Genomic DNA, 23,388 nt, shown 5'->3' with positions numbered 1-23,388 from the left:
ATCATATACATATTCACTTTAAATAAAAATGTTTTAGTGTGCCTGGGAGCAATTAAAGCTGTGGCTTCAGGATCACCTCACACCAAGTGCTAGGTGCTACTGGAAGGGCAGGTCCTGCTCTTCTCCCGCTTTGGACAGGTGTCAGCAGGGATACAAGGTCAGGGACACTAAAAGCACTGCATTATCCCCCATCCTCCCTCACTTCTTTTTTTTTTTTAATTCCATTTATCACTTTGATTTTCTGCTGATTCCACAGTTCATTTTGCAGCAGAGATGTTCTCAGTGGGACAAAAGCACAAGTATGTTGTATTCTTGGAAGGAAGTGGGGAAAAAGATGAAGTGTGCAGTGTTGTCAAAATAGCCCAGATTTATCAGTTCAAGGAAACTGTGAGTTCACACCTTTCATGCAAATGCATCTTCCAAAGCCACCAAAAGGCTGAAATACCGGTAAGGGGGAAAAAAAAAAAAAGCTGTGTAAGTCACTCCAATTTTAAATCTCAAACCCACCTAACACTGATCGTTAAGAATGACAGCTGGCCCATGCACAGAAAAGCCCACCCATTCTAACCTGCTGCACACTGCTTGACTACCAAAAGCATCCCTTTCTGCTCAATCTTCTCCTTCAAAGAAAGAAAAAGGTGCTAAATCTCGTCAAATGCAGTAACTATACTCTTCCTGCAACTGTTTCTCCCTCTCCTGGTTCTGCTCTTTCATTGAGGTCTTCGAACAAGTCAAGTATAGTCTCTCGTGCACCGCTACTCAGGTATTTAGGTGAAAAAATTTTGGTTTGCCTTCCACATGGAAATTACTATTCCTTAGCAAGATTCCTTTGAAAGGATGCTTCCCTTCTCATCTCTACATTTGCTACACATTAATTCTACGATTGCTTGCAGTCAATACTACACACCCTTCCATGCACTGAAGTTTCCTACTACCTGCTTGGTCTCCCCTGACCATAAAATCAATCAAAATTGAAAGTGTTAATTCATGATTTCCTGCCTTCTCCTCCCTTTCCATTTGTTTTCATTTGGGATACTCGCACTATAATTCAATCTCCAAAATGCCTGCCTTCACGTCTGCTCCATCCTATACTCTCTGTGCTCCAATTGGACATAACTCCTTTGCCACTCCTGATTGCTTTTTGTACCAATTATTTTCCCAGGTCCAACATCACGGGCATGATGATTAGTATAAATCACTAATGTTTGCCCCAGACTTGGTTTAAAAACAAAGTTTTCACATGTGGGGCTCTTATTTAAATTTTTAAACTTCTTCCAATGACTTGTTCCTAAATGTTCTCCAATGGTTTGGACTATTAACTTGACCTTCTGAGTCTATTCTGAGTTCAATCCGCAATAAATAAGAAGCAAGAGATGCTTCCAGAGAGTGAGTGATTATAAGAGAAAGCAGAACAACTGTTGTGAAACAATACCTACTGGAAACTGAGATGCCTACCTATACAATGGCTACATTCAGACAAGAGCAAGGTTGTCTTGCTGCTATTTAGATCAATTCTGCCTCCACTGTTTCAAGTTTTACAGCTGATGATAACCATTGCTATCCAATCTCACCAGCCACAATTTTTCTATGCCTCTTTACTGAAGATGAAGACATCTGACCTCTGCTGAATACAGAGTCATCACTGTACACGCTCAGCTCAATCAATGCTCCACTGTAGCCTTGAACGACCTGTAAGCAAACTTCAGCTGCAGCATTTTCAGCAACGTTTCACAACGTGTATTTAAAGAAACAGATTTCTGTGCTGTTCTCAGCCCTGTATACTGCCTTTAAAGATACTTTCAATGCTGCAGTAAAAGAAACATCAAATGATTGAAACCATCATCAATCATCAGGCCACTAAAATATTTATACTGAAATTTCCCAGGCATTTTTCAGATTAACATCCAAACCATGGCATGCAATTCAGTTTACAAGAGGAGCTCTAATAACTTAGGGAGCTCACAACACCAAAAATTTTACCTCTCATCTTAGGGGTGCATAGAGGCCATACACAAGAAATTGCCTCATAACCTGGCACCGCCCGGTAACTGTAGCTGTCACCCAACAGATAATTAGGACTGAACTACTCTTTTATATTTCAATCACTCATATTAAGTTTGAAGAACACTTCTACACAAGTCTAATGTACTTCTAGCACTTCTAGGTAACAGTCTATTGTGCTTCTACCACTGCTACCTTCTTCTGGCTTTTTGAGAAGAGAATTCTGGCATTTAGGGAAGTTCTCCCGTAATACTTCATTATTTTTCAGAAGTTAAGATGCATTCCAGATAACACTATGAGAAAGATGTGTCCATAAAAAAAAAAAAGTAGACAAAGAGATGAAGACAAACAGTTGTTTAATGAACACAATGCTGGCGTTAAAACATTACTAGGTTATTACTACTTATTTATCTTCGTATGTACATTCATTGAAACTCCAAAATAACACTGGACATTGCATAAATGAGACAAAGCTCATACACGTGTAACTATTCTTTTAAGAAGCTAACAGACAAAACAGCAAATGAAGTACAAATTCAAGGGGGGGTCCATATCTATTCTGTCTTCCTATATTTTGATTATTATCTATTTATAGCTAGGCAAGAATATTAGCTAACAATGCACTAACAAATCTAAGATATCTGGAGTGACTTTTTTATAAAAGAGGGAGAAGTTACCAGCAAGGATGTAAAGGAAAAAAAAACCCACAATTTTAGCAAAGCACACAATTTTTCACAACCTATTACATGTCTCCCCCTTGTAATAAATCCCAAACTCTTATAACCAGAAGTGAATTAGGCAAAGGCTTTAAGAAGTCTTAAAAAAAAATAATTAAAAAAAAAAATCAACAATTCAACATCATGTAACACTTGCTAGGGGAATTAGTGTTAAAATTCAAGAAGTAAAAATACCTAACACTTCAGCATCATCAAAAGTATCAGAAGTCATGAGTTACCAGCAAGTCTGTTTAGATTAAATTGCCTTTTCATGGCACCATCTCTAACCTTCCTGTACGACAGTGCCAACGGCATTTCTTAAGCAGACTTAATGGGCCAATTAAGTTATTGCCTTATCCCATGGATCAGAAAGATAACCTGGTCAGAGTTTTCAAGTGATTCTCAAACCTGTATCAGAGTACAAGCTTCCACAGAAGTTTATGTACACAAAACTAGTTTGGAATGCACACCCCCAGACTACAGTTCTTTGCTAAACCACCAAGAGAGTTCTAAAGCACACCAAAGCTTTATTAAGTTCTCTATCAAAAGGCACTTTTTACGCAGGGATAAATTTCACCCCATACCCCAAGCTTTAAGGCATAAAGATTAAATATTATTGTATGAAGTTGACATTTTAGTAAGTTTAAGAACTTGGCAGTCAAGCTTCTTCACCCTGTTTTCACATGAGACAGAAGAAACACATCCTCGTCTTCCATAGTTTTCTTTCAGGAATGTCTAACAGGACCCTACACACATTATTCAAAATAATGACATTTCTGGATTTGGCCATTTCGTAATATCAGATAGGTCTTCAGATTCAGTTTTTTTATGGCAGGCAGATCATCTTGAATTACAGGACTTGTATCTAGCCCTCAAACGTTTCAAGCTTTTTATTGCCTTTCAGGCTGTGTACAGAGTTTTGGTAGGGTGATGAATTTTGTATTGTCTTTTTTGCAACTGCATCCACAAGTATAGTTCTTGTTTTATTATTATCAGTGTAGCTTTCCAGGATGTTCACACCAGAGATCAAATATCTTATCCATGGTATTAATCGCAGGTTAAACCCAGTTCAATTTCACCTTTCTTTCTTTCTTTCAAAAATGAAAGCAAAACACCTCTTAATGTGAACTCTTTGCTGGTTGTGCTTCACAAGGTAGTTAAGTTTCCAGAGACTTAGAAATAGATGCCATCTGTTTGATTTAAATTTTTATTAGAAATCCATTTGGTCTCGCTTTTCCCTTTGGCATCCTATCCACTGGTAAATACTGAACAATCAGAGCCTCTGCAGTTCAAACTGTGGGAGAAGGGAAAAGGCAAAAAAAGGAGGCAAAAACAGGAACAAGAAAAACTCTGCTAACCTAGTTTATTGTAAGTCAATTCAAGGTATCATCCAGCTGCTATTAACAGTGTTTTCAACATTCTGAATAGACATTGAAGAAGTTTTGATAAGAAAAATATGGTATCGATTGAGGAGAAAAATATCGGAATTGTAAAGTAACAAATATACATAGTAGCTTCTTGTTTTTCTGGAATTCAAGACTTCCTTGCCAAATGAATTAATAAAATCAGACGGTAGAAATGCTGCTCTATGATCTAAGAAAACTCAAACGATTAAATCAACACATTTGCTTATTGTGTAGCAAATGCTTTGCTGAAGTAAGCTATATTTGCTGCACAGTCCTTGAGATATCCTCACATGTGCATTTTTGTTTTTTTTAACTGTGGAGCTCTTGTCAAAAATTCTGAGTTACTTGCCTTGTAGTACCAGTCCTGAAATTTTTTACAGCACTCTTCACTGCAGAAATCTCTCACTACACCATCAAGTTCCTTAGTTGCTCCCTTTTTGCACAGCTGTGAGCAGTAATTACAAGTAACACATCTCAGTCCTAACCGTCTTGCAAAGTCTTGTTTATATAGCAGCTTGCAGCCTGGAAACAGATTTTAAACATTAGGAACAAAGTAATTTTTACAGAGAGATATCACATTTAAGAGTTAAAAACTGAAAATCAAATGAATATAACAACAGCTAACAACTGGGGCTTCGGACAAATTCAGGTTGCATAGTAGACTGTATTTCAAGACATTTTTACCTGAATACCTTTCCTGCACAATTCTATGGTTGCATGTGACTACACTTGAATCTGTGCTTATCAAATCCCTGATAGAACAGTCAGAAAAAAACCCACTTAATTTTATTTTCATATAGACCCATTCAAAAGTGTTGACTTGGAATTTCATTGCTCAGTTACACAGCCTCAAAATGCAAGATATCCAGATAATGACGAGCATAATTTTTAAGCTAAGTGATACTATCCACTAAAACAATACCTATCTTCAAGGATCAACTTACTTCTGTTACTACTTTCATTCATATTAATGCGACAAATCACTTAAGAAAACTCAATAATTTTTAAAAACACTAGTAGGTACAAGATGACATAAGAACTGAGGGGTGTTTCTTAAAAAAGAAACTATAAAGTAAGCAGTGATCAGTACTGAGAATTATTATGTAGTGATAGGAGTTTACATACAAAAATTGTGTAGGATTTGTTTGCAATTAGTCATTTATTTTTTCTTTTCACATTAGGTGGGTGGGTTTTTTTTTTCATTTGCTTTGCAGTCATAATTTCAAGGCTGCCATAATGAGAGCTATATTCTTCAATAATCTGATTCTCCCTCAAGCAAATTACAAAAGACTAATGTATTAAATGCATTAAAAGATGAATACTGTCGCTATTACACAGACTATTTTGAGAATATAATGTATTTAAACTACCTCAAACCTACTGTCTATTCAGCTGATGCCTAAATCATACACCATATATCTCTGTAATTGTGCTAATTTTGCAGAAGAGAACAGTATGAGAAGATAAAGTAACTATATTAAACACTTGAGGTACAAGGTAAGATCTTCACAGTACTTTAGTCTATGGTACTGTATCTCTTTATATGATCTCCTAAATATCATAGTACCACCAAGACTAGAACTCAAGGCCTTCCCAAGTGCCCACTCTGTGAGTACACACAGATTAACACATGCAACTTCTGTACTTCTGACAAGTTATGAAACTCAACACATAACATATCTGCTGCACTTCCTCTGGCAAACAGAATATAAAAGTACCATAATTATAACATATTCAGTAATTTCAATTAAGTGACCTCTGCTGTTGTCTATTAGGGTAGAAATTTGTATGTGTGAAACTGAGACGCTCCTTTAAAATCACTGAAAGAACAAGAATGCAAGTGGAAACTGCAACAGACAGCATCTTCCAAAACTAAAAGATTATTGAGGAATTTTAACTTGCTCTGCTACAAGCTTTGCTAACAAATTAAATTTTCTAGCAATGTCAAAGCAATACAATTCTAGAATATCATACAAATAAGACACTGTAGGTAATAACCGTGTTTTAAACTTTTTTTTTTAAAGTTATATAGCTGATTTTTTTTTAACAACAGAACAAAGAAAATTACTGACCCACAAAACAGGCAGTGCAGAAGGAAACTGCCAAATCAAGCAGCCATCCTTACTGTTCGACTAATTCAGGTGTCAAATACACTGCTCTGAAGGAAATAATAATCCTGAAGATACCAGTGTGTGCGCGCTATTCGTTAAAAGTATCCATTAAAGTACTGAAAATTTCTTGCAAGTATTTTTTCCTGCAGGCTCAGGAATTCCTCATTATTGCATGGGGCATCAGATTCTTTCCACTTCTTTACAATTCCAGAGATAGCTTAGCATCACAACATATCCTCCTCTTCAGCTGTGCCTTAAAAGAGTCATTCAACGCTTCATCAACCTTTCAAGACTATAGATTGGTAGTAGAGTACTTCTACTAATCATGTAAGCTATGTGAACCTGGATAAGTAGGAATGGGCGAGGTTGACACTTTTCTTGGCTGCCAAACCACAGGGAGCAAAACTGAGAAATATTCTGTTACCTTAAAAAAAGTATCAGGTAAGAAATTTTCCATTCTACATCAAACACCTCCCACACCCCTGTGACTCACTGAAAATAATAACTAGTGAACATTAAGTAAGGGGAAACAGAAAGTCCAAAATTCCATCACTTCCAGTCTGAAAAACAAAGGGTTTTTTCACAGACCACTGACTGCAGGACTTCTTGCTGAAGGAGGCCTCTAGAAAACTCTTCCTTATAAAGCTTCAGATGTTGACAGAAAATTATTAGAACCCTGAAGACTTCTAAAATGAAGTACAAACTTTTCTTTCTGCAACATCATGAGCAAAATTCTTCAGATTTGTCTGATACTTTTTTAGGTCTTTTTAATAGGTAACTTAATCCACCTAATGAGGGACCATTTGGTTGCTTCAAGATCTTGTCACTTCAGAGAAAGGGAAAACAACGTGCCTTTCTTTTTATAGAATGTATTTTCATTAGGTCTTGGTAGTCTGTGCATACCTAGGATATAACTTGTTATTATAATGCTATGGTTTTAATTGGAATAGTAAGACTTTCTTTGAAGTAGGGAAAGGGTATTTGCCTTTGGCAAAACATATCTGGAGCTCAAACAAATTAGTTTTCATGGTGCACAATGTAAACCTTGAATCAACAGCAGTAGCATCCATGCTCGCTTTGTAGACGTGACCAAGAAGTGGGCTTTGGTTGACAGCATAATATAAAATAATATACAATATAATGATAATAATAATACAATAATACAAAAAGTACCGGTTGTCTGATCTTTCCAGTATAAACACTAAAATCCTGAGGGTTTGGCAGGCCTAACTCCCCTGGGGACTTGGGATTCATGAGTATAAGCAATGCCTCAGAAAAACTCCTGACAGCCTCAACATTTTGAAAAAAAGATACGAGTAAAAACCTACATTCTCAACCAAACACAAGTTACAGTGTGATCAGATGGAAATCTCTAGTGCTTTCAAGAGACTCTAAGAGAAAATAGCTTTTAACTTCGATGAAAAAGATGTAAGTGCAGGTCATTTGGTTCAACCTGCACAGATAATCAATTATGTTCTTTAGCAAAGTTCTAACAGAAGACCACCTCACATGTCAGCTGTCTCAGACGGATTATTAAGCAGTATTTTCAGACAAAATACTTCCAACCCAAAATCTGAACCAGGCAAAAAGAAGTAGCTGAGTAGCTGCTAAATCAACGTAATTTATCCTATCTTACGCTATAAGAATTCTGGTTCCTAAGGAAAACCCAACACAAAACAACCTATCCTTTCCAACATCCTGAACTTTGGTTCCCCACACAAACTGTAGAGAGAAGGGTCTGAAGACACGCAACAGACGCTTACTGGCCAGACAACACACAAGCAGTTCCTCTAAACCTTTTCTTCAAGGGTGTTCCAAGTCAAGAGAACTCCCTTTTGGTCAGAGATGAAAGCTACCAGGTTCAGCCCTGCAGAGCTACCCTCGGTAGGAAACATGCTTCACTTGACTGTCTACAGACTCAGGGCAAGTGAGTTACTAAGAAACTTATTCTATCCTACCAGCAGCACCTACCTGAATAATGGCAAGTTCAGTATGCTCACTTGATAGGCAACTGTGATAAAGGAATGCTGAACTAGGAACACTCCCCGAGTCCTCAACACCAGTCTCTTTAAGACAGAAAAATAACATCTTTTATAGAAAGTAATTGTTCCATCCTAAAAGCAATTAGTTTTTTTACCTCTGAAAGGCTGTACTTACTAGACTACTTTTCTCCTCCTTCAAGCTACAGACAAGATTTGCTGTTCTCTCATCTTGTAATAACTTCAACTGTTAACAACTTCGTCTAGAGAAGAACAAGAACAGGTCTGTCATATCAGAAGCCTGTAGTATCGAGAAGCCTGTAGCATCACAAGCTAGTTATTCGAGATTTCTGGAGCTATGTTCCACCCACATCTTTCTGCTGCCCCCTCTGCATTGATTCAAATGCAAAGACCACCCCTCCCACATCCATATCCCTACCATCCACTGTCTCTGGCTTCACAATAAACATCGTTATCCTTAGGAAAACAGATACAATGCATCCAATTTTGGGTCCTGCTTGGATTACCATTAAAATAGACCCCATCCTCTCTGTGTCACAAAGAGGCTGTGTATCCTACCTCCTTCCTTGTCTTCTGCTTAAGAACCTTTTATTATTTTAATATTCAACTCAACTTTTATGCATTATCAGTTTATCCTAACATCTTCTGACACTAGATAGTAGGTCCTTCCTTTCTTCTCCCTCCTACTCTATTCAGTTACTCAGTTTTTGCTTGTTCTTAAAGCTTTCCAAATTCTTTATCCTTTCAACACAAGACATCTTTATAAGCTTTCTTCTTGTTGTGCTTATAATCTCAGAGCCTTAAATTGTCACCACCCTTTATCTGCAATGGCCAATGCTGCCTCAGCCTAAAGAATTGTCTCAAATCTTTTCAAAGACACGACAGTGGAATTAATGCAAAGAATGCCAATCTAACAAGGAGCACTGCAGGTGAATAATGCACAGGATTTCACTTGGTATTCTTTACCACGTTAGAAATTAGCTCTCCATGAACAAAAAAAAAATCTCAAATCTCGAGATTCAGCACAACCTGTACTTAAATCAAAATTCAAATGATGTTAAACAGTATCAATGTTCTCCCTCTATAGACAGAGGGAAGATAAACATATAATCTCTTCCTCAGCCTAATTCTATCTTTCAGCTTTTTCAACCTCAAGAACACTGTCAGAAGTAGCAAAATCCAGGTTAACAAGTTAAAAATTTCAAGTCATTGCAGAAGACACAAACCCACAAGCACTAACTGGAAACTTAATCTACATTATTAGACTCCTCCATGAATGGAATACCACAAGAATCAAGTCTCTAGCTGTTCCATGTGCATTTGTCTGGAAGGTGTGGATCTATGCTTTCCTTCAGCATAGCCAAGAACCTTCACTTAGTGCTTCTGCAGTCAGGGAATCTGTTAATTGTTTCATAAGGGACATTTCTGATTTGAATATGCTGTCTTTTTTTACCTTAACTCATTTTTATCAGCTGAAAAGTATCTTTGAGGTTTTACAGTAACAAAATTTGTTTGGAATAGTCATCTGCAACTCAAAGATTTCATACCGAGCTACTAAATAAGACAGCATGGCCCAAGCAACCGCACTGTGCCAATCAGAGTTCACTAACAAAAGCTGCCATGGCACAAATTGATGACAAGGGACACCCCATTCTTAACTTTTGTCCAAAACAGACAAAGCAGAGTGTATTCTCTCAGAGTAATTCAGGCACTTCAAAATCCTTCTGAGGCTCATTTTTACTTTTCTACTGATCTGATTTGTGGGAAAGAAATATCTTCCTTCAGCCACAACATGACTCTTGCAATTGTGAAAGGGTATTTTTCTAGAATGCACATTTTACAGTATTTAAAATGTCTTTTATTGTCCCCTTTTGCCAGGTTCCTCCAACTCATCACCAAACAAACATTCATAAGAAAGCCACAAGGCAGATAATATTTCAGGTTAGAATTTATCTTAGCTGGTCACTGTCAACAGAAGTGGTCAGAAGCAAAACCAAACTGTCTAACATGGTAGGCTAAAGCTGAAAAGGCACAATAGCAAGCACAAGTTATTTTAACGTGGTAGGAGATAACAGCTCTGTGAAGCACAAACCCAAGAGCTTTTAACTGTTTTGCATAATAAAAATCTCTTAGGTGCGATATGAAATTTTACATACACTAAACGTAATTTTTTCATCCTGTAACTACATTCTATACCACTTACCAATCCTTGATAGCTTTATGAGGAACTATTGCAAAGTTGTAATTATAGAATCACAGAATCATTTAGGCTGTAAAAAGACCTCTAAGATCATTGATTCCAACCATTAATCTAACACTACAATGTCCACCATTAAACCCTGTCCTTAAGTGCCACATCTACACATATTTTAAATACCTCCAGGCACGGGGACTCAATCAGTTCCCTGGGCAGTTCCAATGCTTGAAAACCCTCTCAGTGAAGCAATATTTCCTAACACAGTACCATAGAATCACTAGGTTGGAAAAGACCTCTCAAGTCCAACCTCTCAAGATCATCAAGTCCAACCATTCCTGTCAACCACTAAACCATGTCCCTGAGTGCCTTGTCTACCTGTCTTTTAAATACCTCCAGGGATGGTGACTTAACTACCTCCCTGGGCAGCCTCTGCCAGTGTCCAATGACCCTTTCTGTGAAAAATTTTTTCCTGATGTCCAGTCTGAACCTCCCCTGGTGCAGCTTGAGGCCGTTCCCTGTTGTCCTATCACCTGTCGCTTGAGAGAAGAGACCAGCACCCTCCTCTCTACAACCTCCTTTCAGGCTGTTGTAGAGAGCAATAAGGTTTCCCCTCAGCCTCCTCTTCTCAAGGCTAAACAACCCCAGCTCTCTCAGCTGCTCCTCGTAAGACTTGTTCTCCAGCCCCCTCATCAGCTTCGTTGCTCTTCTCTGGACACGCTCCAGAGCCTCAACATCCTTTTTTTAGCAAGGGGCTCTAGCCTAAACCTCCCCTGGTGCAACTTGAGGCCATTTTCTCTTGTCCCCTCACTTGTTGTTTGGGAGAAGAGAATGACATTAACCTCATTTTTCATAAAAATTCTGCTTCATTACAGTCTTCAAAAATTTCTCTACACTAGCCCAAATTATGTTTATTTTATTTTTTAAAGGTGTATCAGGGTCTCTAAAAACAGACAGTCAATAATGTAAACTATAAAAAAAGCTATGTTTAGACAATTTCTATAGCTCTCACATTTAACAATAACAAAACCAAATATCAGGAATGAAGAGGTGCAAGCAGGCTTGATGGCAACATCCCTCCCCTGGGTGAACACGGCCGCCCAGCTACGCAGGGCCAGTGTACCAACTCTTCCTCAGTGCCGTTCTTCACCTACCAAAGAAGCCCAGCAACTTTAACTAAGTCTCAGCAATGCTTCATATCAAACATCTGTTTTGAAAATGGGTTTTTAAGTTTTCTAGCAACTACAGTTATTGCTATAAATTCCAGGTAGTATCTTAACTGGTTGTGAAACATTCATATGGAAGCACCTGTATAAAGTTCAACACACTCGTGTCTAAGCTATTCCCAGTATCTGCAGTGTTTTCATATGAATATAAAAATTAATCAACATTTAATGGTATATTTTATTGAACAACCTACTGTACAGCAGTGGTTGGAAAAATGTCACTCTAAAATCTACAGTGGTTTAAATATACATCTTTCCCAGACATACTCTGTTCTGAAATCAATTAATTTCCCTAAATTTCTTTATCCACTTGTCAGCTGTACAGCATCTCAAAGGGGGTTATCTCTATTTAGATGAAACATCAGAATCGTTTACACTGAGTTTAATTTGCAGAATCCATAATCCCCAGAAATGTATTAGCATATTATCAAGAGGATAGTACAGTTGCTAGTGCAATAGCTGTCCTTCATCTGCATTATCAATTTAAAAGGAACTCCCAAGCACCAGATAACTGCATTACTCCAGAGTTTACTGACCTTCTCCTTCCAAGAAGATTATTACTTGATATAAATCAGTGCAATGGAAATCCACATTATAAAATTATTACAAAGTCTATGTTATTTAAATCATAATGCTTAGTTCTACTGAAAAAAAGATTCAATGCAAAATAAATCTACAAACAAAAAAAAAGTTATGGTGATCCTGATAATAAATTAGTTCCCTCGCTGGACTGCCAAAGATTGATTTGTTCTCCCAGATCCTCAGAAGGCACAGATATTAAAAAAACCCAAAACTCAGTAACTTGAAGATTTCCTCAGGATTAAACACTTGCACAGCCTATCCTCAGTTGTCAGTCACGCAATTACACATATATAAAAATCCATAAGCAACTCTGATCTTCTTGCTCTAGCCTATACAATATATATCTTATTTAATTCAGGTACTGCTATTTTGGAATGAGGCATTCTAGTGTACAAAACTCCAGGACAGTTTAATTTCCAAAGCCTCAGCATGTGGGGAACAGATTTAACTCTTTCAACTAGTACGTTCAGGTTGTTCGTCCTCCATATAGCATCTGATTTTTGGACAGAAAGAGAAAAAATAGACTGTACTCCATGAATGAAGTATTAACCATCTTTAGCACAAATGATAGGTCAGTTGTAATTACACTTTGGAAGTTTTAGCTGGTCACTGCACATATTTTTAAATCTCTCAAGAGAAACATATAGAAGTTGGAATGAAACTGCACGGAAGTATTGATCCTAGAGACTTTAATGTGGGTGCCACGGTTTGCATGTAAATATCTACAGATGTGCATGTGTAAAAGAAAAAAACCAACTTGGGTATGAAGAAGGTGAGCAGAGGAATGATGAGATCTTCAATACTCCAGCTAGGCAGGTATAAGCAGTCAAGGGGTATTTGTGGTTGATCTTATATATGCTTTTCCAGCAGTTTGCTTGAAGATGGAACAAATAAGCGCTCTTGAAGGAATTTCAATACCTGTTTAACTTCTGCTGATTTTATCTAGAGGCCTTCTTTTATAAATACACAACAGAAATTTTCCAGTATTTTCCTTTCAAAGCTCAGTTTCTTCCAAAAATGCCAATAATGTTTGTGACCAAGCACCTTAGGTTATTTATTCTCAAATCGTAACACATTGCCTTCTGGTGAAGAATAATTGCATGCTCAACAAAATAAACTATGTTGGTGAAGCTCCTTGAACATGGCAGTATGAAAACAGCATGGCCTCCACATCCAATAAGTTTATTTGATTCATCTACTAGTTTTCCTACTTCAAAACAGTTGGACATATTTCTGGAAAAGGACTATTATATCAAGGAAAAATAGGTGATGTCTGGATGCCTGGAAAAGGGAGAAGGCAAAATCTACCACCTCTGATGATGGAACCTCATTTGGTGACCTCCACTGAGTCCATCCAAAGATCTCACCATCTCCCCACAGTGTCAGATCTAAACGCTGTTAATTGTTGGATTCTGTTATTTCTGCAGCAATTAATGACAACCATTGGCTTCCCTGTAAAATACAGGGCGTAGGCTCCTGTCCAGGCCAGCAGTTTGTTTTCATTAGGTAAAACAGATTAAGCCTTTTTCACACTCATCACAAAGTAGACCTAAGCTGCAGCTAGCAGACGTGTGCCATATTTATTCAAGTTACTTTCTACTTAATGGTGCTTCTGACTACCTTGTTTCTATTATTCAGTGGTTCAGATAATCACAGTAAGCCAATAAACCTTATCTTAAACGCAACATTTGGTGTATTCATCCTATAAAGATAATTTTTCTCTCAAGCTGGCAGTCCACATGCAAACTCAGGACCCACACTAAAAAGTCTGGCAATGGATTCCCCTCCTGTATTAACCATATTCATGCAGGAGAGAGTGGTCTTATTTCTTTCCTTCCTCAAACTTTCTAATAGGAAACACAAGTTCTCACTTATCTGAAGCCTCGTCAAACAGAAATATATCTACAGACGCAGTAATACGGCATAGCTCACATTACAAATATTACTGATTTTATTGTCACAGCCACCAGGCTTTGAAAGGAGCAAGGCATAAGTATTCACAGTAATACCAGCACATACTGTAATCTCCAGGCCAAAACCAGTTTGCTCTTGCCTTTGAATATATTCTGCAGAATTGTTTATTCACAGAAACTATTTCTAGCTGGATGTTACTGAGTACTACAATGATACACTGCAAAACTGGGCCTTGCTTTGTCCTTTTTTCCTCTCCAGCAAACACTCTGCAGTCCAGAGCACAAAAAGAAATCAAAGATGGTAAAGAAACCTAAGCCACACTCTAAGATTGCAGAGTCCAGAGATAAGAGAACAGCATGGAGGGAAGGTTGCCTCTAGCCCCTCACTTCACCTCTCTCCAAGATAACAGAATCCTCCTACAAGTGAATTGGCATACCTGCTGCTTAATCTGCTTGAAAGCAGAGAATCTTCAGCAAGGTTTATCAAATGACAGTGAAAGTATTATTATAACTAAAGAAAAAAATAGTCACTCTATCCTTCAGAGACAGGTCATCCAAACTTGCAGTTAAAACTTCTAATATCAGTATTAAATACCAGTATCCCAGAAGTGGAAAAGTTTTTGGTAAGACTGTATTGCTGTTTCTATTAAAACAATCTATATTTTAGTGCAACTTAAAAATAATCCTATGCCCACATACCTCTTTTACTTCATTTTCTTGAAAATTCAAATCATTAGTCAGGCAAATTGTAATGACAGTAATGAACATACACCAACAGGCATCAATCAAGTTACTGCTTGAATAACCATTCTAAGCCAACATGAAAAGAGTTTCCACTGTTGTATTACATTTTGAAAACAGTAATTAAATAGAAAGCTTGGCATCGCTCAATGCAGATTTGTTGGTATAGGCCCTACTGCACAAATTTCAAAAATAGACTTCATAACTTTTTATGTGTATGTATTTGTACACACACACTTAAGAGTGTTGCCCGCTCTTCCTTAACATGAAGTGGTGAAAAACCTCAACAAACGCCAACAAAAGCAGCTCAGATAAATTAACAGGTATATGCACTTCATTAATAACGATGATGAAACTTCCGTTTCAGCCTCAAATACAACAGAATGAGTTGTTACCTCAAATTTTAACATTATATATCAACACAGAAAGTCAACTGCAGTAAAACGACAATGACCAAAAAACCAAATAGATACATACCTTCACTACAAAATGGTCTTTTGATGCCAGAAAAATTCACCGTCTCATGCAGCGTTTTCTCCTCTTGACAGTATTCACAGTATGTAACTATGCAGTGCAGTTTCTTATAATCATCAGAACATGCTCTGCTGCAGAACTGATACACTTTGTTCTAAATGCAAAGTTGCAAAGCATCACAAATAGGGTTAATGAATAAAATCTTAAGATCTGGAGTGTAACTTTAAATAATAGTTTGCCATTAAGACACAACTTTACCATGCAAAATAAACAGAAGTGCAAACACACAATTAGGGTATGGCTTCTAATGATACAATTAACAACTCTCAAGTTGACAGCGAGTGTTACACAAATACTTCTCATTTCATATGAAAATGCTAAACAGAAAATATGTCAATCAATCTTAGCATACCCTCTTATACTTATGTCAGTTCATAGAGAAGTGTAACAATGGTCTATCATATCTACAGTAATACGATAACTGAAGATGAAAGCAGATTTCAAACTTAGAGCTGACCTGAGAAATTACTTTTCTTTGAATTCCACAGATGCATTTTTATTTGTTACTTATGAACAAAGGCTTCTGCTTTTATCTATCCTAAAGTTAAGTGGTGTTCTACAGAACCAGCTATACCTTATTAACTTAATTTTTTTAAGCTTCAAAAGTTCATAAAATAGCTATCTAGAAAAGCTATATTAAAGTTATAGATGTAAACTTCTAAATATTTCATCATTCTAAAAATAACACCAAAAAAAACCCTTACCTCCCATTCCAGTACTTCTGGCTTTGAACAAAAAGAACTTTTGCAATAATTACATTTCAACTGAATATCACTGGGAGAGACAAACTGACCATTTGTTGATGACTGGACACTGAGAGTCTGAAAAACATAAACGTGCACACACATCACTAAAAAAAAGTTGTTTTTAAAATGTAATTTTCAACTCAGCCTATACTGTTTGAGAATTTGGGAATCTATAAACAAATTCAGGAGCATTTCTGGCAAAAGCACAGCAGGTTAGTCTTTTCCCTTCATTCCTTTTCCCTCGTCATCTTAGGTTTTCCAATCCTGAATCTCTACCTTTGCTTCCATCATAATTACTTTAGGTCACATTTCTTTTATCTTACCTTTGTAATGCCCGCTACTTAAGGGTAATGTAGAAATGCCAGGAAAAAAAAAAATTCTCCCCAAAACAAACTCCTGTTATTCAAAAAAGGGATTTTCAGATACATAAATTTCATGGTTTGCCTTACATTGGTCACAGAAGTTCAAAGACCTACAAATAAATACCTTCAAACTGAAACCTCACCAAGGCAGATTATCAACACCTTACTGAAGCCTATCACCTGAAAACACAAACACTAAAGCAAAAAGTCTTCAGTGACAAGCCTTGAATCTGCTCAGATTAAGAGTAAACTATCTAATATCCCTAAAGCTGGCCTCAATCACCATGGCAGGAAGATGCAATCACTCAAACAGGCAGTCCCTAAAGAACTGAGGAGTTTAAGACTGAGAAAAATATTAGCGATTGTGTGTGTAGATATGAGAATTTAATTCTAAAACTGAATAATCATAGAATTATTAAGGTTGGAAAAGACCTCCAAGATTATTATTATTGTGTGTTAGGCCAACACCACCATGCCTACTAAACCATGTCCCAAGTGCCACTTCTACATATTTTTTGAACACTTTCAGATATGGAGATTCCATCACTTCCCTGGGCAGCCTGTTCCAATGCTTCACCACTCTTCCAGTAAAGACATCTTTCCTACTATCCAATCTAAACCTAAACTTTAATGCATTTGTGAGGCAATCGGTAGATGGAGAACTCAATTTTACAGCATCTGTAGTCTTCCAGTAGGTTCTCACATCCCTACAGAACATAGTCTTTTGCACATTCAGCAACAATTGATGAAGCAACAACTACTGGTGCATAGGACGTTCAAGACAAATTCTGAAACAGTAGTGATCACAGTCACTCGAAGAATCCAAAGGTCAATTTCTTACACCCATCTTCTCAACAAACTTTCTTTCACTGTTTGCAACAAGATAAATACATCTAAAGAGGGCAACTTCTCTTCAGACAGATTTGTTACTACGTCTGCACCTCTAACAGTGAAAACAGAAAACATTTCTGTTACAAGACACTTTGCTTTGTCATGTTACTAAGGGTTCGCCTACACAAAAAAAAACCCAACAAACCATAAAAAACAATTGCGATGAGACTGGTTACTGATAGAAGCCCTCACACAAGCAGACTAGTACTGCTGCATGCTAGCTAGCATCAGTATTGTTCTATTCAGATGCACTCATTCTGTATCAGGAGTTTGCAGACATGAAGTAGTTACACACATTTCCCAGTCATGGACAGGACCTAAGAATGAAATGCCACATATTGCAGAAAAGATGCCACCCTTATCCCAATGGTTTATTGTCCCGTAACAACTTGAACACAGTCTGATGCCCTCATACAGCGCTATCATATCTCTCTCATTATATCCAGCAAATGTCCCTGTGGTTGAAAGAGGTTTGCTAGACTGGCTGCTCTAAACAGAGAGCTGAAGACTGCACTGACAAGGTAGTCACAAAGGCATTTTAAAGTCTGTGCATTTCTGAATGTGCAGGTTTCTTCACAAAGCAAACACCAAGCTCAACATCTGCTGCCATACGGGTTACGTAAACACAAGGAAAAGTCCTAGAAGTCCTGGTTGAAAACAAAAAGAAATGAAGAATCAAGTATCTCCATCACCTCCGGTTTAGGAATGAAGGAAACATTAACTAAAAGGTGTGACAACCTGTACAGAAACACTGAAGACAGAGAGAGGAATGAAGATGAAAAATATATTAAGTGCTCATCAAATGAAAAACAATCATATTTTTTGATGTCTGTAATTACCTGTAAATATGGGATCAAAACACCCTATTGTAAGGGCTACAAGTCACAAGTAAAACTTCGTTTTCTGTTGTTTCCTGACATATGGCACTGTTGGCTTCTTTTCTTTCTTTTCCCAACTGTTTGCTGTGGTGGAAATTCAGGCCCTACATAGTCCAGAGGGATGGTAATTGAACAATAACAAAAGCTAGATATGTAAGAACAATGGTATTGGAGACTTTTTTAAATTGAAACTTGTTTTGAAGCATATTTACATCTAACTGCAGATTTTAAAAAAATCTAAACAAGTAAGCATTATTAGTTAGAAAACAAAACCAATGTTTTTTATCATAAACTCCTAAACTAAATATTTTAACACAGAAATCAGTAAAGAACTGAGTTTGTGTTACTGAAGCTCTAAACCAAAGCCAAGATGGTCATAAACCCAACAGTTAATCACAATATGATTTTGTATGCCCCTGTAAGGTTTCTATTATCTTGCTTACAATTAAGGACTGCTTCTGTAAAGTGTTTTAATGAGTGAAGATGACATGCACATAGTATTCTCATAATCTTCCTTTGCCTCTAACTTACAGCATGCTTAGAAGTGGAACATTCTTACACACAAAGAACAATGCAGCAAAAGGATCATAAATTCATTAAAATCTTTCACAAGTTGTCCTGAACAGCAAAGTTTTATCAACACTGTGCTTTATCAAAGCTATCCTTGAAATCATACCTATATATGTGCTCTTTTAAGTGTCTTAAATTCAGTCAAAAAATAGTTATGTTTAATCTGACTTCTCTTGAGCCTGCCCCGAAGAACAAAAGCATGGCATGTGCCAAGCAAAGTGAAAAATCACTGTAAAGACCTTTTCAGCCTTCAATGCAACCGCCTCAAACTGCCCTAAGCTGCCAAATTACTCCTGAACAGCAGGCACGCACAGCCTACAACTCTTCTGAGAAGACCAGCGTAATAACACAGCTTTTGGCCTGCCACTGCAGCGTAAGTGATGCAGGGTTTATCCCCGCTGACGGCAACTCAGAATCAAGTGGTGGGAACGTTTCTTCACACACGTGTATATGTGGAAGGGCTGGTAAGCAGCCAGGCTGTGCTGAGTTTTTTCTAAGTGAGATAAACTTTTGACAGAATCAAGTTGTTTTTAACGTGAAAAAGAGAAGCAAAACCACATTAGGAATCTTTTGCAATCTTCTACTAGGGCTTCTCCACAAGCAAAATCATAGGCACTAAATTAAATGGGGAAGGAACCAAACACTCCCCTCAAACTTATACATACACAGACCTTCCAGCCTCAGCATGGAAGCTTTGGTTATATTTTTTATGATCAAATTTGGAAGATTATTTCTGTGACAGGCATGCTAAGCTTCCTCTATACTTCCAACTGCAACATACTCCTTTTTAAAATGTGTGTTAGAGAGAGAGAGAGAGAGAGGGGTAAGGCATACATTGAAGAACACTTACAGACACCGTAATGATGGTTGAAGAGAACACAACGTTAGTGAATAACCAGAGCCAGTAACCTGCTAAAAAACATTGTACTTAATTCTTACACATATTAGTCCTACAACTCTCCTGATACACCTATAAGTTGAAAAAGGCGCAATTATAACACCAAGTTAAACGAAGGGTTACCTACATTAGTGAACAGTGAAAAATATGGAGCAGCATAGTGAAGCAGCCATTTTTTCAAAAAAACATTGCAGAAAACATCGCAATTGCCCAAATGGATTAAACCACTTTCTCACTTCAATTTCAATCCCTTATGCGTCACTTAGGTATAAAAAAGCCTCAAGGGAACACTTGCAGTCCAATGCTCACATTGCAGCACTTTCCCTCTAAGTACTAAAGGAACGGAACAAAGAAGCTGTTCTCACACAATCAACTCTTACCTAACAGCAAATACATTTTATTCTTCAGGACAGTGAATATATGAGAACTATCAAAAGTCAGAATCTGATGGAGGTGTCTGTGCAAACTAACTGCAACCAAGCGACCACCTACCCACTCTTGGTCTTTACTGAGAACTCACTCACCATATGGTTGCTTTAATTAAATTCCACCAAACATTAAAGAGACAGATCTACACATAGCACTGAAACTGCAACATAAGCATCATCGAGGTCTCAGCAATATGAGAAACCCACAACCAGCATCAACTGATCCAGCAGTTATTTTCAATAATGTTATTTTATGTTGACTTATCTGGAAATCCAAGAAGGCCCAGGCTCTATTTCTCATCCACTAGCTTTTATTTTTCACACTCAAACAGCAGAAAGGTTTTGTTCCGAGAGCTCTTGGGGCCGCAGCCAATTTTAAGACCATGTAGAATAAAATAGATGCTGAATGAGTTTGCAAGAAGTATTACAGATTTGTCATTACGTACTAACAATCTGTGTCTATTTTGTTAATCAGTTCCACTGACAGACATCTACTATGTTGGTTTGGACGGAAGCACAGAACAGGGCTAGGTGATGGAGGAACTATTGAGGATATATTAAGGAAGCAATTAAGAGATTGATTTGCTTTCCAATTGAAAGAAAACTGCAAATTTTAACGACAAATGGGAAAACCCTGTATAGATGTAACTGTTCAACACCACAAGAAGGGAATTACCAATTATACAGTGCATATCTGGGAAAGCGGTTTCTACATATAAAACCCAAAACATTTTCTTTAACAGATGTTCTTTGATCACCTAGAGATTAGCCACTACGACATATTTTACGTATGTGTTAACCTTAAGTTGTATTAAAAATAGGACATTTTCAAAAAGCTCAGAAGCTTTTTCCAGTGTGCCTAACGTTAGGCTTGCAACGCTCCAGTTTCTGGACATAATTTAAAGAGCTAGTTTCATCCATAAACATTCTAATGGCTTAGGTTCTAATCTTTCATTGCAGAGACAACTACTCCCCATGATTGTCTTTGTTAGTAAATGAGAATTTTGTTATTGTATTTAGTATAAAATAAATGCATCTGTTGATCTTCAAGATGAAACAGCAAGGCTCATCTCCATAAAGAGGCTGGGATGTTAAAAATAAGATAAGCAGTGATATTGCTTTGCATTTTCTTACAATATCAAAGAGAAATGGGTAGTTATCCGATTTTCAAAGTTTAAGATAGCACCTAGTTTTATCTTTATGAAACAGTACTTTGATCAAAAGAATTGTTGTGAACCACAAGCATCTGCTATGTTAATTATAACTTATACACATGTACGCACAAGCAAGATATTTTAGTATGCAAATACTTAAAGCAAACACAGGTACACAAACATTTAGGGAGGAAAAGATTTAACACAACAGCTAACCTGAAATTTAGCTACACAACTGGAACTGCAAAAGTTGTACAGTTTTCCATCAGGCATTGTGGCTTGATACTGAGGTAAAGAGTTTCGTTTACAAAAGTGGCAAATAATTCCCACACCTAAAAGAAAAATGTAGTTTACAGACAAAATAAACACAAAATAGTAGCACAAAAAAAAAAAAAGAAGCTGGATTACACAGCTCTTCCCACCATTTCAGTGTAAAAAGCTACAATATGCCTGTTTCCCCGTCAGCTTCTAAAAGACACATAAAACAGAAACTGCAAAGGTTCGATCAATCCTTCCATTGAAGATCAGTACTAAGTATGAATTTGAACCTTCTTCTATAAAATTCACCAGAGCATTTTCAACTTTTGAGTTTGCTGAATAAAGATCTCTGGCTGCTTTGCAAACTGAAGAACACATATTTTGAGTTATTTACCAGTGCCTTTCACTCAGATTAAAAATTTTACCTTAAGAATATCCATATACATTACAACTACCTCTACCCTTCTCCAGTTGTTGGTGAAGAGATACAATGGGGTGGAGTCAGATCCCAGATAAGAGAGTATTAATTAATATGCAAGAAAATTGCACTGTCATTCTGTGACACATCAGAGCACGTTATGTCTCAGTAATTTTTCCCCAGAAGCCTTTAGACAATTGAAAACTGTTTCCGACATCAAGCAAAAAGGCCAGTGGGGAAAATGACCCCTCCTGAGGGCATAACTCCATTTAGTAGAGTTGAATATCATAGAATCATAGAATAGTTTGGGTTGGAAGGGACCTTAAAGATCATCCAGTTCTAACCCCCCTGCCATGGGCAGGGACATCCCACTAGATCAGGCCAACCCAACCCAAGGCCCCATCCTGCCTGGCCTTGAACACCTCCAGGGATGGGGCAGCCACAACTTCCTTGGGCAATCTGTGCCAGTGCCTCACTACTCTCACCGTGAAGAAATTTCTTATGTCTAGTCTAAATCTACCCCTCTCCAGCATGTAGCCATATAAATATATATAAGATGATATTTTTCTTTTTTAAATAAGTTTAAAAACCTATAAAGTCACATCTCCATAGATTCATTCTAAAATATGACAACCCTCCCCTGGTTTTCAAACTTCAAAGTCTACTCTTATCAGTGATGAAAATCCATCATCCTTTTCACTTACTTTGTGAGTTTGTATATTTTGATTTGTGTGTGTTCATGCATGCAGCCGAGCAGTATGGCTCCATACATCCATTAGGTCCTACGCACTGAGTCATGTCAAAAAACCTGCACCGAGCTCTGCAGCCAGTACAAGATGTTAATTTGCCATATTTCTAAAACATAAAGCAAAACAATGCATTAGTTAAAACTATGTTTGGCTTTGGTGTTTAAATTATGGTATAACAAACACAGAGGAAAACTCATTTATTTACTTCTGCAGTTTGTTCTCTCATCAGAACCTTCCTACATTAATTAACTCACATAGTAATCCTCTCAAGAACACTCAAGCCCTACGGCTGGGTCTCTTATTCCAGGCAGAAGGCTGGCCAAGAAGAACTTCTGTGTAAAGACAAACACCCAAACTCCTCAAAAAAAACCCATAAACCAAAAAAAACCCACAAACCAATAAAACCATCCCAAACCCCACCACATGCAAACAGGGAGCTGTGGTAAGAGTTTACAGCAAGTAGTGCTGAATCAGAGAGTTTGAAACAACTTTGTTTCTCTCCCCTTATTGATGGGACAGTGGTTTTAAGAAAAGAAAGAGCAATCTGGCACAGCAAAGGTAAAGGACAAATAATGGTGCTAAACTTAAAAATGATACCACTCAATATTGTCA

The 23,388-nt window shown here is 37.3% G+C and overlaps 1 protein-coding gene across 6 annotated transcripts in view; it reads right to left on the bottom strand.

Annotated features, from left to right (window-relative positions):
• The window catches only part of ZMYM2 (zinc finger MYM-type containing 2), a 96,978-nt gene that overhangs the window by 23,820 nt on the left and 49,770 nt on the right, over positions 1-23,388 (bottom strand). For 5 of the 6 annotated variants that reach the window (XM_054064664.1, XM_054064670.1, XM_054064642.1 and 2 more), the window contains 5 exons: positions 22,732-22,882; positions 21,568-21,683; positions 16,129-16,245; positions 15,368-15,518; positions 4,473-4,645 (listed from right to left, as the gene is read on the bottom strand). In XM_054064664.1, the coding sequence (XP_053920639.1) occupies positions 4,473-4,645; positions 15,368-15,518; positions 16,129-16,245; positions 21,568-21,683; positions 22,732-22,882 (708 nt within the window). The remainder of the gene's footprint in view (positions 1-4,472; positions 4,646-15,367; positions 15,519-16,128; positions 16,246-21,567; positions 21,684-22,731; positions 22,883-23,388) is intronic. The other variant, XM_054064659.1, reaches the window with a different exon arrangement.

The sequence above is a fragment of the Cuculus canorus genome, chromosome 1 (assembly GCF_017976375.1).
Source record: "Cuculus canorus isolate bCucCan1 chromosome 1, bCucCan1.pri, whole genome shotgun sequence".
NCBI classification, from domain to species: Eukaryota; Metazoa; Chordata; class Aves; order Cuculiformes; family Cuculidae; genus Cuculus; species Cuculus canorus.
Note: the sequence above shows the minus strand (reverse complement) of the source record. Positions and strands in the feature narration are given on the sequence as shown.